Source organism: Rhamphochromis longiceps, linkage group LG16, assembly GCF_057381845.1.
Source record: "Rhamphochromis longiceps isolate RC_006_pf linkage group LG16, R_longiceps_female_GT1.1, whole genome shotgun sequence".
In the NCBI taxonomy this organism is placed as follows: domain Eukaryota; kingdom Metazoa; phylum Chordata; class Actinopteri; order Cichliformes; family Cichlidae; genus Rhamphochromis; species Rhamphochromis longiceps.
In genome coordinates, this window is record NC_140572.1 from 32,048,580 (window position 1) to 32,066,318 (window position 17,739).

Genomic DNA, 17,739 nt, shown 5'->3' on the forward strand with positions numbered 1-17,739 from the left:
CAGCCGGAGTCCGTGCAAATTCACCCACATTTTAGCATCAGGTATAAACCGAAAAACGAGGGAGTGCGAGCGTAAAGCTCCTCATCTCACCTTTTTAAAGGTTTACGCAGCGCACCGGAGTCCATGTAAATAAAGTGCGTTTTTGCTCCGCAGCGCGTTCATTGCAAAAGAAACATCATGAAAACATTTGCTCCCATCAGGCTCGTACACGGGACTGTATGTGTGTTTGCTGCAGGAGCTCACACACGTACACACTCACACACACTCGAACTCAGCAGGTCGAGTTTTTCCGCAAGCCAAGAGCGCCCACTAGCGGAAAATCTGCATCAGAGACAGCCGAAGAAAAAGATTTAGGTTTATCTTACTTCTAAATTAAAGTTTAAAAAGGAAAAAAAAGGATAAAATATATAGTTTTAATTAAGAAGGAGTGACTCGGGACAGAGTTTAATGGATTTAAAGGAGGAATTTAAACACTCTTAAAGGTTAAAAGGGAGTTTTTCTATGTGCAGTTTTTTTGCCCTTTAATAAACGTTTTCCACTTTTCTAGAAACTCAGACTGATTAACATGAGTCATGACCTGCATGTTCACTCTTAGCTGTCATTAAACACGTTCACACCTTTAAAACGTTTTTTAAAGGCTCGGAATGACGTTTCAGGACTCGGTCCCTCCAATGGAGACATTTTAGAGACTGTTAACATGCCCACACTTTGTCTAATTCACTTTTTATATTTTATCTCATACCTGTATATTGACATGAAACACATTCGCACTTTTATGAAAAAAAAGGGTTTTACAGGATTAAAGTTTTTCCCCTTTAATAAATAAAAATTCCAGCCTTCTGACATTCTCACAGTTGGTTTAAATAATAAAAACGAGACTTTTTACCCGTTTATTCCCCTTTTATTGAGATTACAAACATTTAACCATTTTGAAACGTCTTTAGAGGCCCCAAACCAGTTTATTTCTCTGTTTCAGGACTTCCCCCTTTAATAAAAATATTTAATATGCTCAGACTTTGCATAATTACTTCTAAAAACATTATTTCCCGCCTGTGTGTTGCCCAGTAAATTAAATTTACACACATTCACACCTTTAAATAAACATTTTCAGGGGATAAAAATTAGTTCTGCTGTGTCCTAGGACTCCTTTCCTGTAATAAATAATATTTTCCAGCCGTCAAACATGCTCAGCCTTCGTTCAATTAACTCTACAAACATTATTATTACTGTTTTATCTGTTTATTGAAATGAAACAGTCACACCTGCTGACTTTTGGTAAACAGCTTCTAATTTAATGAGCACTCCGCTCTGTGAAGTTTTCACACTCTCTCACACTTCACGCTATCTGCGGTTTTAAAGTGGATTGCGGGTGTTTGTTTTGCGGATCTTCACCCGGGAGATAATTGAGGAGTCCCCCCGTCCTCCCCTCTCCTCTGCCGGCCCGGAATCAACACACAGAGCTGCATTCGAAGCTGGATGTTTATTGTCAGAGCTTCACTTTAATTGAATTTAGATGCCGGATGGGCACAGCTCTAAATATGCTTTACTGTATTATTGCTGCTGCACCTCTAGTCTGTGACAAACCTACAGGAAAAAAAATATCCTTTTCTCACCTGAAAGTCCTCATGAGCAGCCTTTAATCCCCACTATTTGTTTTTATTGATGTTTCTAATTGTTTCTGTTTGAATCAGGACAGAGGAAGCTTCTGCCAGTCTTAAAAGCTCTTCCTGAAGCCGTCGGGCCACGAAAGCGTCTGTGCGCAAAGATCAGCCAAAACAAGCGTAAAACACACGCACGCACTTACCAGTGACTGTCTGACACTTAGAAACAGGAGGTCAGTCTGCACAGGATTTAAACTCACCTCTGTTTTTTTCAGCAGTTAAAAGATGTAGGGAGTTGCGTGGAAACTTAATTTCATTCAAGTTTGTGGAAATAAAAGTGGTTTTAAGTTTCGTGTAAGTTCGGTTCAAGAGAAATTCAAGTTTAAAAACACCTTTTTTTCTTGCACACCTTTACTTTCTTGCAGACAGGTGAGGAGGAAGAGGAAATAAGTTCATTCCAGGTAAAAGGAAACAGTGCGGGATGTGTCTCTTATCCAAAAACTATGAAAACACACTGTCGTTTAAAAACTCCCTCGTTTCACTGTGTTTTAAGGAACTCTACTAAGGCTCAGTTGTGGTTTTACACCCTAAACTTGCTCCAGCAGGTCCGGGCTCCGGTCAGCTGCAGCGGGACACGCAGCAGCGCTCAGCCCGCAGAGGAGCGCACCGCCGCGGGCTGTGGGTCCGCCGGGCACCCGGGTCGGGCGGTGGATGTTTTCGCAGCTTCTGTGACAGTCTCACCGACGTGTGGCTCCAGACTCAGAGGGACCACCTGACTCCGGCAGGAAGTCACAGTATGAATAAATGAACCAATATTTTATTTAGCTCCGGTTCTGTGCACCGCTTGGAGAGCATTAACAAAAATAACAAAGTAAGTTGTAACCTGCACCTGCAGGCTTGGTTTCGGTGTGAATCATATGAGCTATTCTCACCGCTCTGTAAATATTATTACATTTAAACTGAAGGCTTAAATTAAGCTTTCATCCATTCATGTTTTAATAATTTTATTTAGTGCCTCTATAAAAGCCGTGGAGCCCTAATGGCGCTGCTTTGTTCTGCCTGCAGACACTTGGGTGAGGTCTGCAGGCATGGTTTACATGTTTAAACACAGTAGTTATTTACCTCTGACATTTACACTCACAGCACCTTTTCTAGTTCCCGATTTACTTTGAGAAATGAACGCTTATTGTCAAAATATATGTAATGTGCATTGACCATGCTAAAATAATTCAAACTGCATAACATGTGTAAATAAACAGCAAGTCAATGTAACTGTCCATAACCTCAACATTTAAAATTTTTTTTTACTAATTTAAAACTAAACCTACATATTTAATTCTCAGACTGACTTGTGATTTGAGCTTTATTAGTTTGAAAGGAGGTAAACTGAAACAAATGAACTCCCAATTTAAAGTTTAAATGATAATTTAGCTAATCTAGGCCATCTTAAGCTACTGGTGCTAATTTCTTTAAAACATTTATTTTTATTCTTTTTGAAAAAAAGAAAAGAAAAGCACAGAAGCAGCACTTTTAAAGTGCGGGAAAAAAATCAACAAGGCTATAGCTACAGCTATTACTAGCTAACCTAGCCAAGTTATTTAGAAAATAGCAACCAATGCGACATTTGTTTCCAAAGAGTATCCTCGGCCATATAAACCAAATTAAAATGAACATAAATATAACAGCCCATGTACTCATTAAAAAAAACAAAAAAAAAACCCCCACAAACACAAGGACAGGCACAAAGGAAATAATAAATAAATTATTTATGTAAAATCAGGTAAAACTCCTAATAGAGGCAATTAAGGTCGGCTAGGTTACTGTTCACTAAGCTAATTTAGCAATATTTCGTTCTTTGTTTAGTACCATTTATGCGATATAGAACTGAATCACAAAATTGTTTCAGCAATAAAATGAATCTTTTTTTTAAAGAGGGAAAATGGTCATTTTAGCTAAGCTACAGTGAACGCTATCAAAAGCTAACTTATTTCACTTGAAAAAAAAAAAAATAAATCAAACCACCATCTTTTTCTTAGTAATTAGCTTTAGTGCCCAAACCCAACCAGACATTCAAAACGAATTAAATAATATAAAAATAATTTACTAACAAACATTTTTTCCAGATTGTGTTAGCTAGCAAGACTAAGCTTAAACACGGAAAAAGTTTATTATATCCTGTGAAATCTCAGTGCTGTTTTTTGTTTTGTTTTTTTTATTTATTTTAAGCAAAGCTTTGCTCTTTGGTTTTATGCTTATATTGCTGGTCCATCTCCATTCAGCAGAAAGCACTTTGGGTTTGCCCGTTTTAAAATGGACCGCAGCATTTTGGGTTGTTCCTCCGAGTTTAGTAACTCGCCACATTAATATCACCATCCGTCACCGCTTCACTTACACCCTCAAACGCAGGTTGACAGTTTCGATTGGATTCATTAGAGTTGGGTTTGAGCTGCATTGAAATGCGGGTTTGCCGAGGTCATTTGTCATCCTCTGTAATCTAGCGAACGGTCGGCTTGCAGCGACCTCACTTGCCGTTACGAGCTGGAAACAAACCAGCAGCTGCAGAAAAATCTCAAATTGCAGCTGCCAACTAATTAGGCAATGTTGTTACAGGGATTTGGTTAACCTGACAGTGATGTATTGACTCGAGAGGAGAAAATGGACCGCTGAGAAAAAAATAAATAAATTTCCAAAGTGGTGCCAACGGCGCCATTAAAATTTGTCACTGATCGGGCTACCTGATTAAAGATGAAACTGTGAAGGGCTGAATTAAATAAGATAGAAGCTCAGGAAAGCATCACACGGGTCAGTGTAGGCATTCAATGGATTTATTGATCTGTTCAGTCCCTTGACAATTGGGGGGAAATTACATGACAAATTCAAAATGCCACAACATAACAAAAAGTCTTTATATACCCACCTGAGGTCAGCCACACGCACACACACTCACATTCACACACACTTAAAACACATCCACGCTCGCGCTGACCTCAATCCTCGTCTTACCTGAACTTGTGCGAATCAGTCCTCTACGAATCAACACTTACCTCGCCCGTTAATTTACTAGCACATGACTGAGGGACAGAACACAGACTGTGGCTTTTTGTCTCCTACACATTTTTATCTTTAACTCGGAGTGAGGAGGGAGATGCAGCACATGATATTACATCAGACAGGAAAATGCCATCTCTCCTCAGTTTCCTGCAGGAGGTTCCGGCAGTTCGATCATGGGCAGTCTGGGAGTCGAGCGGCGGGTTCACCTCATTTCTATTTCTTTTTTTTAAATTGTTCCTCTTAGGACAACATTTAAAAGCCAAAATGCATACGGCAGGCGGAGCTGAAGCAGAGCCACAGAAGAAGAGGAGCAGGATTTTTAAAATGGAGGGCGAGCTGGACGGGAAGTTTGCTGTGCTTTTTAAAGTCTGTGATTTGGTAACCACAGAGTCTGCAAACAGGAAACCCACAGGCCGACTCCCATGCTGCACATGAGCCGAGCCGAGCTAGACAGTCAGATGCCTATCAGGTCTGCCTTTCAGGCCGTAAGAAGAGCACGAGAGTTAAGACTTAACCGGGTGGCAGGGCGAGGGACACGTTAGAGCATCTACATCAAAAAAAGTTCAAGTTTTCTAAAAAAAGAAAAAAAAAAAAAAAAAAACCAAAACAAACAAACAAAAACAACCCAGAAGCACAAGAGTCATCTGTGCAGCAGGGTGAGGATGAGGAGGAGGGGGCGATGGTCCTAGGGTGAAGAGCTGCCTCCTCTTCAAAGCTGGGAGGGAGCGAGTTAACACGCTGGTTGCGCCCCCCCTTCTTTCAGCACTTCCAAAACGAAGCGAGCGTTCCACAGAGGAGGAGGAGTGGGGCTGAATGATGAGGAGGAGGAGGAGAAAGGAGCTGGATGGGGGAGGGGGATGACCTGCGGACGAAGGGGGAGCAGTCTTATTCTGTGGCCTTCAGGGTGAAGGAGAGCTTGGGCCTGGACTTGCCCTTGCCGAGGATGATTTTCTGCTCCTCCTTCTGCTGCTTCTGCCGGTCCTGCTCCAGCTTCATGCGCTCCTCGTGGATCTTTCTCTGCTCTTCCACAATACGCAACTGATCCTCAGCCTGCGGGACAGACACAAAAAAGGAATCAGGGGCGGGGTCACGTAAGGCCATGATTACACTTACCGCCAGGTCAAGTAAATCCAAGTAAATGAAGCTCCTTAAATGTGCCGTGTTTCCCAGAATATTGCTGCTGAAGGAACTACAACAGGTGTTTGTATTTTTTCCCCCCATACTAACAAATAGTAGTAGTAAGTAGCAGTAAAATTACTTCATTAAATTTAGGCAATAAAAGTTATTCTGTTAGATTTAGCTGATTATTTATTTATTCTGCTATAATATAATAATAAATTATTTATTTATTTTTCTATTACACTTAAACAATGAAATTAATTAATTAATTAATTCCATATCAATTTTATTAAACAATAAACACGTACTCGTTAGATTGAGTTGTTAAAATCGATTCCATTCAATTTAAATAGTAAATACGACTGAGATTTAGACAACACGTGATTTTACTTTTAGATTATGTAATTAGATTTATTTCTCGTCACCATCATAGAAGCATTATTGTACTGTGTAACTTCTTCTACGGCTCCCTTGTAAAAGCAAAATAAAAAAAACAAACAAAAAACCACAATACACAATTTTGATTGGTCCTAATTTTTTTTTTTCTTCTTAAACATTCATTTTGGTTTTTGAAGTATTACAGGAATGCTGGTTTTCTATAGTTTGACCCTGATTCAAATAAACAAAACTGCAGAATTTATTTTTTCCCTGTCCCACTTATTTGCAGATCCGTTTCCATGGCTGATAACCATCAACTCAAAGCCACTGCGTAGACACTGTTTCCTGCCAGTGGAGTGTTGCCATACCCAGTAATGTCACAGCAAAAAGCCTTAAGGTCTCAATCCGTCCTGATTTTTGGATTAAAGATGTAGTCACGACATTAAAAGCTGATGAATGTCAGTTTCTCAAATCAATCCAATTTTTCAATCCAACTTCAGTCTTTGAATTAACCACTAGACCTCTTTCTGACCCGGGGTCCCTTCATCAACACCAAATAATGTTTAAACTATGTTCTTGCATGTAAATATGCAACGACTCAACAGTGCAAGGATTTCTAGAACATACACTTCTCTGGGGGGGTTTTGAACATTACTTTGATTTGAAATTTCACAATTTATTTTATCGATACCTGTTTATACAGCCCAGTATCGTGGCCAAAGAAAGCCATTTTCTTGTTAGCATAATTAGAACGTTAAACGTTTTTCCAAATTGCAGAATTTTGCATGTTGATGACAAATTGGAAATTTTTGTATTTTAACTCAAAGAGATCTCTCTCTGAATAAGAGAAGATTCATCACGATAATCAAACAGTTTTCAGTGTCTAGTGCGAGCTGAATATTTTATTCACAAACCCTAAATGAGTAATCTAAATAGTAAGCTAAATAGTTTTGCCTTATTTTTAAGTTGCGTTAACTTTTATGTGTTGATAATGTAAAATTATTGCTGATGGTGAGAACACACTGCTCAGTGGATGCTAACGACAGATAGTTGTGTGTCCGTTTTGGCGTACCAGTTTGGCCTGAGCCTCTGCGATCTTGCGGTTATTCTCCTCCAGGATTTTTTCCAGCTCCTCCCGCTTCGATTTTTCTTCTTCCTAAACAAGCAACACGATGATATGTTAGCGCACGAACAGGCCACAAAAGGCACGCACGCACGCGCTCACTCACACACTCACGACAAGTTTGTTCAGCCTCTCACACATTTTTAAAAATCCCTCTAATGCTGCCTAGAGAAAAATTAAAGACTAACACACACCTAGTGCTGCATGATTACACTCATCAATAGAAGACATATATAAAAAAGACAGACAATCAAAGCTGCTGCTGCTTTTTAACATGTTTATAAGCAAGAGAAAAATAAAGGAGGGAATAGTTTTGGCTCACCAATGCACGTATACCATTTTCCTGTGTACCTACACAACTGGTGAAAGCGTTAAACGGTTGAATATTTACTGTCTCGTCCGGACTGTGTGGCCCCTGCAGAGACAGGAGCGCTCCTGGTGTGGGTAGGTAGATATGGGGGTTTCTGCCATACGGCGCCATTCCTCTTTATTACTGATCAGTTTACGGCTTAGCCTGCAGCCGCGGTGAAGGAGTGCAGTACAAAGATGTTTGTCTGTGTTTGTGTGCAGGTGTGTGTTTGTGCAAGTATGTAAGTGTGTGTGTGTGTGTGTGTGTGTGTGTGAGAGAGAGAGAGTGTGTGTGTGTTCGAAGTGGACCCGCCCACGGTACACTTACAGTACAGGACGCGGGTCACGGCTGAGCTGAAAGGTTGCAGGTCAATGCTAGTTAGGAAGGTGGTGTTTCCAAAAAATTAACAAAAAAAACAGCACAAACACATTTCCAAACTGAGCCTACAGGAGAAGCAAGTTGTCAGCACAAAAATAAATCAACACATTTTGTTCCAAAAGCTCCACAAAAATCATCAACAGGTGACACAGGTGAGAGGGGATTAACCTGTCAGGACAGGAAACAGGAAATGAAGCGTCCCTGTAATGTTCCCCTCCCCCAAAGAGTTAAAGAGCAGGTGAGGTGGATTAAAACAGACGTGATGAACATTTCTACACATCGCTGACCTTTCTTCCTAGTCCTGAGGGTAAACAAAGAGTTGGGGGGTACATTTCTTAGCCTATTAGTCCCGAGTCAATGGCCGCTGCGCTTTAGCTGGACCGCTCATTCACAATACTGTGATGTAAACAAACGCCATTTTTCTTAATAGTGCCCAGGGAGGGGAGCCAGGGTTGTTTGTTCTTAGTTTAAAAAGGAACCTTTAGGGCGACTAAGCATCTGAAAAGAAATCAGTTTGAATAAAGTTAAAGGCAAGACCCCAGAAGACCTTACTTAGCAGATGTCCTAGCATCTTTCCTGTGCAAACTCTCACTTTTTGCTGGAAAACAAATTAAATTACAATGTTTTTGTCCATCTGACCTTCATCAGGTATACAGGCTATTACCAACTGAAGACTAACGACATTAATCTGCTTATTACCTTCCAAAATTCAACAAATTCACAGCACAAATCAGGTTTTAAAGCAAAACATTTTGATAGTTAAAACATGAACAGGAATACCAAATGAACCAAACAATGTCACACAAGTACCAAACTAAAACAACCAAAACAATTGGTATGTGTATATAGTAACAACCATGTAGTGGTTCAGATACCTGAAATGATTAGTTTAGCCTAAATCAAGATAAGCTCCAACTAATAAGCTGAAACTATCTAAACTCATCTTATGCTAAGTTAAGAATTAAAGCCAATTTAACTAATCTGAACTTAAATTCAAGTAGTTTCACACAAATTATTATCAAGTATAATGAGTAAAAGTAAGTTACTGTGCAGTAAGTTGCAATAAGTTCAGCTCAGCTGTGTTCTAGAAGTTAAGCTTTGGATAAGTTAACTTGAGGTAAGTTCAGATAAGTTAAGACAAGTTAAGTTCAGGTAATTTAAAATAAGTCTGTATGTATTAAAATAATACACTTAATCCCAAGAGTTGGAAAAATCCAGCTTTATCAGCTAAATGAAGTTAAACACAGCCTAGCCTAATAGCCTAAAGTGCAATACAATGACAAACATCTCAACAAGGTAAAATTTGGAATAAAAATACTCACACTTAAATTAACAAAAACATCTGTAGAGCTAAAGATTACATAATATAAATAAATAAAAACTGCACTGTGAAATACTGAATTCAAAAGACTAATTACCTGTATTCAAACAAATTAGCTATTCATTATTCAATTAGAAACCTGTGGGCTTTTTTTAAAATGAATAACTAAATCAGTTCAGATCCCTGGCTGATTAAGTGAATAATCCAGAAGTCTCTCTTCCACTTATTAAAAAGTCATGGTCTATACCTTGACTATGCACAGAAACAAGTTAAATAACACGTTTCACACCACTGAAGATTTCCCTGATAATAATTGAACGTAAGATTCGCAGATAGAACGTCTGTAAATCTTACGTTCACTTATTCTGATAAAAGTCGGAAGAAAAAAAACTTTCAGTTTAATAAATATTCCAGCAGTGAGACAGGACTTATGTAACTGCCTCTATAAGTTTTGTTTTCGCCTTGAATATTTTATATCACGGTTTCGATTGTTAGATTCAGAAAAATTTGTTTTGGGGCCCGGGAAAGAAAAAAAAAAAATCCACCCTAATAATGGCAGTTACAATGTCAGACTTGTAATAATTGCATAGTATATTTTTTATGTTTTTAAAAAGCCTTAAAAAACAAAAGAAACCCTAAAATAACCACTGACAGGCAGCAATCTAGTTGGTAAAGTTTAATCTTTAAATTTAAAAGAAAATATATATATATGTATATATACCTTAAATACAAAACTAAGAAATTTGAGTAAACCAGAAAAGAAATGAATATTGTTTTGAAACCCGCCATGGCAAAACTCTCACCAGCAAGTTAGAAATGCACTGCTATCCTCTAATCTCTTTTAAATTATAATTTTTTTTAAACAGAAATAAAATGTCAACTTTTAACCTTTTAACTGTAGCACGTTACATCCTACCAAACTCAGGGTAGACACAAGATAAACACATAAACAATATAATTTTTCAAATACTCGAATATGTAAAAACATATCACCTTACCCATGATTTCAGGAATAAGTGAAATTTTTTGGATAAACAGCTGGAGAGTTGAGGTAACATGGTAGTTTGTTTCGATTTAAAACCCATTGGATGGTTTTTCACTATGAGAGGTCCACTCACTGACTAATGAAAAGAGAAACTAAGCTAACAGCCTGAAAGACTCCCACACTGAGCTGAAATGCAACTACTGCAAAAAAAAAAAAAAAAAAAAAAAAAAAAAAGTGAATGACAGGAATTTCGTTATTATTCTCGTCACTGCTGTTATTATTACTTCAGTAATTTACACCAATGAAGAACATTCATTATACCCTTGGATATATTGATTTGCTTTAGTATCTGAAGCCAAGGTACTCCCTTTTCCTTTTATTCTGAAAGCTGCCACTTTCCTTGAGCACAGCTGCATCCAACTGTGTGAAACTTGTGCCATGGCTGGGTTACACTTTAAACAGTTAAAATAAAAGACCAAAGACCCAGTCAGAGTGGGAAACTGAGAGGTGAAGGGAGCTGAAGGGGTTTGGGTACGGGGTGGTGTAGGGGTGAGGGAGGGGCTGCGTTCCAAACGACCGAGCGTTACCTCTCTGGCCTTCTGTGCCGCCAGCTCGGCTTGCCGCTGCCGCTCCAGCTCTTCCAGCAGCTGCCGCTCCATGATGCGCTTCGCCTCCTCGACGCGTCGCAGCACTTCCCGCTCAATCTCGTCTTTCCGCTTCTCGAGCTCCTCCTCCACACGTTTGGCCACGAGCTCCTCAACTCGCCGCGCCGTCTCCTCCTCGATCAGCTTCTCCTCAATCTCCTGCTGCCGGCTAAAGGAAAGAACAAAAGGTTAGCATGTCGCTAATTCGTGTTTCGGTTTTAAAACGGAGAACTATTTAATTGCTAATCAAATAAACCACACCGAACCGCTTTGAAATATCTCAAAATAAAAGCTTAGTCTGTATTTACCCAAAGCTAACCAACCAGTTTTTAATTCATCATACCTGAGAGTGGTTTTTACGAGCCATACCAAACCCAATATTACAACACAGCTGATCAGGTAAAAAAAAAAATTAACAGAAAGGCTATTGTTCAAATGGATATTTAAGAATTTACTAAACTGCTTTAAACAGCTCTTAAATATACATAATTCAACAATGAGGACATTTTTAATTTCAAATGTGAGATTGGGTGCAATTTAGACTGTTTTTCTGAGTGCTTTGTGGAATTTAGATGGAGGTCACCTGCCCTCCTGTTTATCTTTTCTTTAAACTGTTCTTTTTGTGTGAACAGGAACTTATTAGTAGCGATGTAAACACACACTCTCCACCCTCTCAGGGATCTGGTTTCACTCTGTCAGGCTGTGGAAACCAGAAACTGGACCCAGCCCTGCCCAGCATCCTTTATATTTACATTTGTATGCCCGGTTAATGGGCCCTGTGGCTGTTAGGCAGCAGGAGAAAGGAGACGGGACAGACAGACAGGAAGCCAGGTGTGGGCTGTGTGTTATATTACCTGGAGGCTCTCACACACACAGACACGCACCTGAAAAGCTGCAGTCAACATGGATGTATTTACGGTCACAGCTGTTTCATTAAAATCTGAAATAGGATTATTTCAGTAACGAGGATTAAGTTAACACAGTTACTCAATTTTTTTTTTAAGCTGTGTGTTTAAGTCAGTTTGTGATGTTTAGCTGTTGCAGCAGGTTTTGTGGTTGTTCAATGCGTCCTGATTCTCTCTGCATCCTGTTTAAACCAAATAAGTTTTAAATATCAATAGAATTTGACTTTAAAATAGGCCTTCCTGTTAAAGCCAAGTATCCACTTTTCACTCACATTTGTGTTTCTTAAATTCAACAAGTTGTATTACTTACTTTTGTGGGAGTACTGCATTAATCGAGCAGACTAATGACATGAAGAATAGCTGTTTTTTCACTAATGAAAACTTTGATTTTTCCTCTCAGTGGACCATTGCGTTCACATGTGGACTACAGGGTGAGACATTTACTGAGTTTGGTTTCAGTTGATGTTTTTTAGCTTTTTATTTCGCTTCGACTGCAACTGTGAACTACTGATTATAGCAGTATTTGTACTGAGTGTTTGACCAAAGAAAAGATGGCCAGCTGCTTCAATGGAGATGTAGCAGCTGAGTTTGAAGAACAGCAGGAATCAGCACCTGCATACCTGCTAACACCATGAGCCAAACTGTAAATCGAAGGTTTCTGGTTTGAGTCCCTGTGTAGATGCCTGTATATAATCCCTCACAAAAAAATAAAAATAAAAATCAGCACAACAGAAACCCGCCTTAACTAATAATAAACAATCCAGATGGTTTTAACTGCAGGCATCAACATCTGTGCATTTATTCTCTATAAGAGAAACACATTCTCTCCAAATGCTCAGAGCTACAGCTGTCCAGCTGTTTGTGTCTACAAAAACACTCATTACTAGTACAGCTACAGCTGAAGTGAGATAAAATAATCAATGAGTAAAGTTAATATTCAATAAATCAAGAGGTTTTCACTGAATGTCTCACTCTCCAGTTTATATGTTAATACAATTATCTCTCCAGAGGAGAAATCAAAGTGCTTATTGGAGGAAAAACACTCATTCAACATAGAAATCATGCAAGAGCATCATCAAGAACAATTCAACCCCAAAATACACCTGTGAGGGGAAAGTTAAAAGCCCCACTGCTGGAACTTTATTATTGTATGAACAGTACTTTTAAATTTGCCTTTAAACTTTTTTCTGAGCATCTTTGCTTTAAAATAAAGCGACTCATCTATACAAGTAGGGCTGCTCAATTAATCGAATTTTAATCTCGATTACGCTCTGGGCTTTCAACGATCATTAAAAATGATTGAGCCGATTATTAGCCTCTCCCTCGTGCTTTACTCTCGTGCTGCTCCGTGTGGCAAATCGAGCGCACCTCTCTGCATTTCAAACCCGTCACAACAATTAAGAGGGCCCGAGGGAAGCTCGGAAAGCTAAGCAGAAGTTATTTGGAGAGGAGAGTGACTGCCGTTGGTTGAAAAGAGAGGTAAAAAAAAAAAAAAAAAAAAACTTCAGTGGTGTGGAAACATTATGGGTTCGCGGAGTCAGACTGGATCAAGTAGACATAGTGTGTAAACTTTGCTACGGTGTCGTAGCTCCACCACAGAGCAACACTGCAAAGTTCACTAAACATAGATGTTTACATTTTTCATTTATTTCTTATATTGCAAACATTTGCACTGTTATCAGTATTTGCACACTATTTTATATTATTTTTTAAAGTCATTTTTCAATACATTGTTATTGTTAACCCTTTAAATCCCTGTAGAACCGGAACCGCGTAAGCTAGCGCAATAATTTGTTTTGCATATGAAACCGGAGGAGATGTACTTACATCTTATGCCATCAGCTTGTCCTAGGTCACAGTTTCCTTCCACATGAAGCTTTGCAAAAATTGCATAAAAAGCGCTTGCAGGAACAAAAACATAATATTCCAGAAACATGCTTTGCCGATCCGATCAGCTGTTCGTAACACTTCCCACATTGAAAAAGACGTCAACGCGAACTATCGCATGTCCGCCATTTCCTGTCCGAAACCGGAGGTGACGTCATTTTCGCGGAAAATGTAGTTTTTTTTACTTGTAGGCCTTAAAAGCCTATACTGGTGTTTTTATAAGTCATGATTGACTCTATCCGGTTGTTCAGTCTGACGTCACTAGCCGTGTCTGGGTCTAAACTCCGCTGCAGGTCCATATATCAAACGATCACTATGGCATTACTGAGACTTGAAAAACTGTCTAAAGTCTTTCATCTTTAATAAAATGATCAGCGTTCTGCTCTACCAGGTGTAACAATTGAGTTTAACATCCAGGCATCCATGAAAATGGAATTTATGAAATTTAACGGAGTTAGAAGTTAGCAGGAAGTTAGCTCGCTAGCTTCTATCTAAATACAATATAGCATGTCCTGACTGCGGGGTTTTGGAAACAAATTAAAACGTACAGCTCTGTTATCACTTCCAGCATAAATGAAGACAGAAAACCAAACAGCAGTGACGTTTGTAGGGTTACTGAAGTTGGGCTAGCTGGTATATAACGATGTGCTACGTGACCACTAGCGACACAGCTATGTTAGCATAATATAAACAAGCTAACTTTTTTTCCACTCGATAAAAGTTACCATGAGTGTTCTCGGTGGTCAGGAACAAATGTAATCGCATGCCAGGATGCTGTAAAAGGACCAAACTTCAGCCAGGAGAACAACTGAGATAATCCATCCACAATACGAGGTTAGTCATTCATATACTGCTGCATGGGCTGGGCTGTAGTTACATCCTAAGGTTTTAAAAACTGAGCTTAAATAAATGATTAGCGGTAATAAAAGCTGAGGGAGGTCAACAGTGATCACTGACTGTTTTAGGAGCTTTTTGAGATTCCATCCATCCATCCATTCGCTTCCGCTTATCCTTTTCAGGGTCGCGGGGGGCGCTGGAGCCCATCACAGCTGTCATAGGGCGAGAGGCGGGGTACGCTCTGGACAGGTCGCCAGTCTGTCACAGAGCCAACACACAGGGACAGACAACCATTCGCACTCACATTCATTCACACCTAGTGGCAATTTGGATTATCCAATTAACCTATCCCCACAAGCTGCATGTCTTTGGACGGTGGGAGGAAGCCGGAGTACCCGGAGGGAACCCACGCAAACACGGGGAGAACATCCAAACTCCACACAGAAAGACCCCGGCCTGATGGTGGAATTGAACTCAGGACCTTCTTGCTGTGCGGCAACGGTGCACAGTAGGTAAAGTGGTCGCCCCATGATCGGAAGGTCGGTGGTTCGAATCCACTTAACGGCTACCCTGAGGTACCCCTGAGCAAGGTACCGTCCCTACACACTGCTCCCCGGGCGCCTGCTTAGTGGGCTGCCCACTGCTTCACTGAGTGAATGGGTCAAATGCAGAGAAAAACAAGTAATTTCCCCATGGGGATCAATAAAGTATCCATTATTATTATTATTATTATTATTATTATTATTATTATTAAACATGTTAACAACACAAAAGCCATATTAAACGCAGACTACTTTCGGCCCGGAAGTAGGATTCGTCACGTCATCACTTAACAATCGGATACTTTTCTGAATAGTTTCTGGGATGCTTAGAACTTGAATTGCACTGCTGGAAATAGTTTATTTTGATGCACCTGCTGTTTTTGCATCATAGGATTGTTTTTTGGTTTTCCTGCAGTATATAAAAATTGCTGTATCTCCAAAATAAAACTGTGAAGAAACTCAAAATAAATTCCCTGTTGGTGTAAACTATTTTTTGCAACTTTTTTGTATTTAAAGTTTTGAGGGATAAGCCTCTTAAATTTCTCCAAGTAGAAATATATGTAAAAAAAAACAAAAACGATTTTCAATTTTTTTTTGTAGTTTATTACACTTTTTTGCAATTAATGTAGTTACTATGGACTTAATGCATACATATTATTAAAATATGGGCTATAACAGTTGTATTGATGTATAGCAACTTGAAATGCTCCCAAAAATGGCACTACAGCATGTAAAAATATAATATAAGCTCTGGCGAACTTGGTTCTATGGTAGGTCTTAAAGGGTTAAATAAATATCGTCAAATAATCGAGATCTCAATTTCAGTGAAAATAATGGTGATTATCATTTTTGCCATAATCGAGCAGCCCTATATACAAGTTAGAGCAGATTGTGGGGATTTTGTTTTATTTACACGAGGCTGTGATGCTCCTCGCTCTTCTGGATTTACATCAACTCCACTGCTGTTTGTCCTTTCAGTGTCCTTGTTTTTTATTTATTTATTTGCATTTGTATGTATGCATGCATTCATTAGTGAGCACTCCAGGTGTTGTCAGTACACCCTCAGCTCTGGTTTAATATTGGGCTCAATGTTATTAGATCACTAACTGTGCCAGATTTATCCTCATTCTAAATGCAGGATTTTCAAGAATCTATGCACTGAAATTGATGCCCTGATGTCTGTGGAGAACCTGGAGCTAAACCCACACAGATCGCTTTCTCTTCACTCAGCATGGAAACATTAGGCATGTCGGTAACTGAGCATCAGCATCTCCTGAAGCATCAACATCACTACTGATCTGACCTTCAGTGCAGGTCAGAGAGTCAAATCTCTGCCTGCTGCAGGAAGTTTATGACTGCAGGATTAACTGACAGACCTGCACACCAATAGCCACTCATTTGACATATTTAAACGTTAAAAGAGAATCCAACATGCATTACTTCGTTAGTTCAACTTTACCAGCACGATTCCGGGTTTTTTTTTTTAGTTTTTTTTTCCAAAGTGAAAACTGCAGGTCAGTGAGAACAACCTCACAATTCTATCATGATGCTTAAAATACGAGTTTATAGTTATGTTTATCTGAATTAATGACGGTAGAACTAGAGGTGTGATCCACCTGAACAGGTAAAGCTTTCCTCTGACAGGCGCTGCGGCCTTTGCAGCCTGTTAGCGTTAGCCAACTAGCTCAGAGAGCTAACGATCGCCATGCAAATGACCGCAGCTAGCCTAGCATTTAGCTTAGCTTGTAGCCGAACACGGGCTGGGGTTCAGTATCGTTATGTAACAGTTTACGTGCCGGTTTCTGTATTAAATATACCCACATCTTCCTCTGTCGCTCCATCTCCGCCTTCCTCTCCTCCTCCTCCTTCCTTTGCTTCTCATCAAGCGCGTTCCTCTTGCTCAGTGTCCGGCCGAAGATGTCGATGCGCTCCGGCGGTGAGGCTGCTCTCTCTCTGCGGGACGACGCTGTGTTGGACCGGGATCGGGACCGGGATTCTCTGCGCCGGTTCCTCTTCGACTCTCGGGACTTGGAGCGTTTCTTGGAGCGCTCCCTGTCTCGAGATCGCGACCGGGACCGGCTCCGTTTCTTACTGTGCTTGCTGCTTTTGGAGTGCTTGGACCGGGACGAGCTGCGGCTCCGAGAGCGGCCCATGGTGCCCTGCGGACTGCTGGATTCTACGGCTGATATGTGTACCGAATCAGGCCCTCCACTCCGCCCGCTCCTCTTTAAGCTTCTTATTCACACGAACAGCTGATGTTGCGCTGCTCCAGCGGGTTAATTTTGGAGAAATAACCCTTCAAACTAGCTGTTGTTTTGCCCTACTAACTCGCTTTAAGGAAAGATGGCGGTTTGATGAGTTTTCCCAGCAGGCACCGCGGGCTTCGGGATTTTCCGTCGCTCTTCGGCATTTCCCGCTCAAAGCAAACTAATAGACTGAAAAGACCAGAAACCAGCCAAAACATTTCAACAAATTTAAGTCCTTTATGAATGGGAATATATGATTTGTATATAATTTATACATTTTAAAAAAGTGTAAAATGCATTTTATATAAAATATATAACTGGGATACATAAACTTATCTTTCCACAAGTGAAGTAATCACATATTGAAGGCTTA

The 17,739-nt window shown here is 39.8% G+C and overlaps 1 protein-coding gene across 2 annotated transcripts; it reads right to left on the reverse strand.

The window, feature by feature from the left end:
• Nucleotides 1-4,404: 4,404 nt before the first annotated feature.
• On the reverse strand, nt 4,405-17,492 carry LOC146651441 (arginine and glutamate-rich protein 1-A-like). Of its 2 annotated transcripts, XM_085383717.1 has the most exons (4): nt 16,942-17,490; nt 10,893-11,118; nt 7,222-7,305; nt 4,405-5,702 (listed from the first exon to the last, which is right to left on the reverse strand). In XM_085383717.1, the coding sequence occupies exons 1-4, from the start codon at nt 17,271-17,273 to the stop codon at nt 5,538-5,540; spliced, it is 807 nt and encodes a 268-aa protein (XP_085239843.1). In that variant the 5' UTR covers nt 17,274-17,490; the 3' UTR covers nt 4,405-5,537. The 2 variants fall into 2 exon arrangements, with proteins under 2 accessions (XP_085239843.1, XP_085239842.1); XM_085383716.1 differs by lacking the exons at nt 4,405-5,702; nt 7,222-7,305 and having other exon boundaries at nt 7,859-11,118; nt 16,942-17,492.
• Nucleotides 17,493-17,739: the final 247 nt, after the last annotated feature.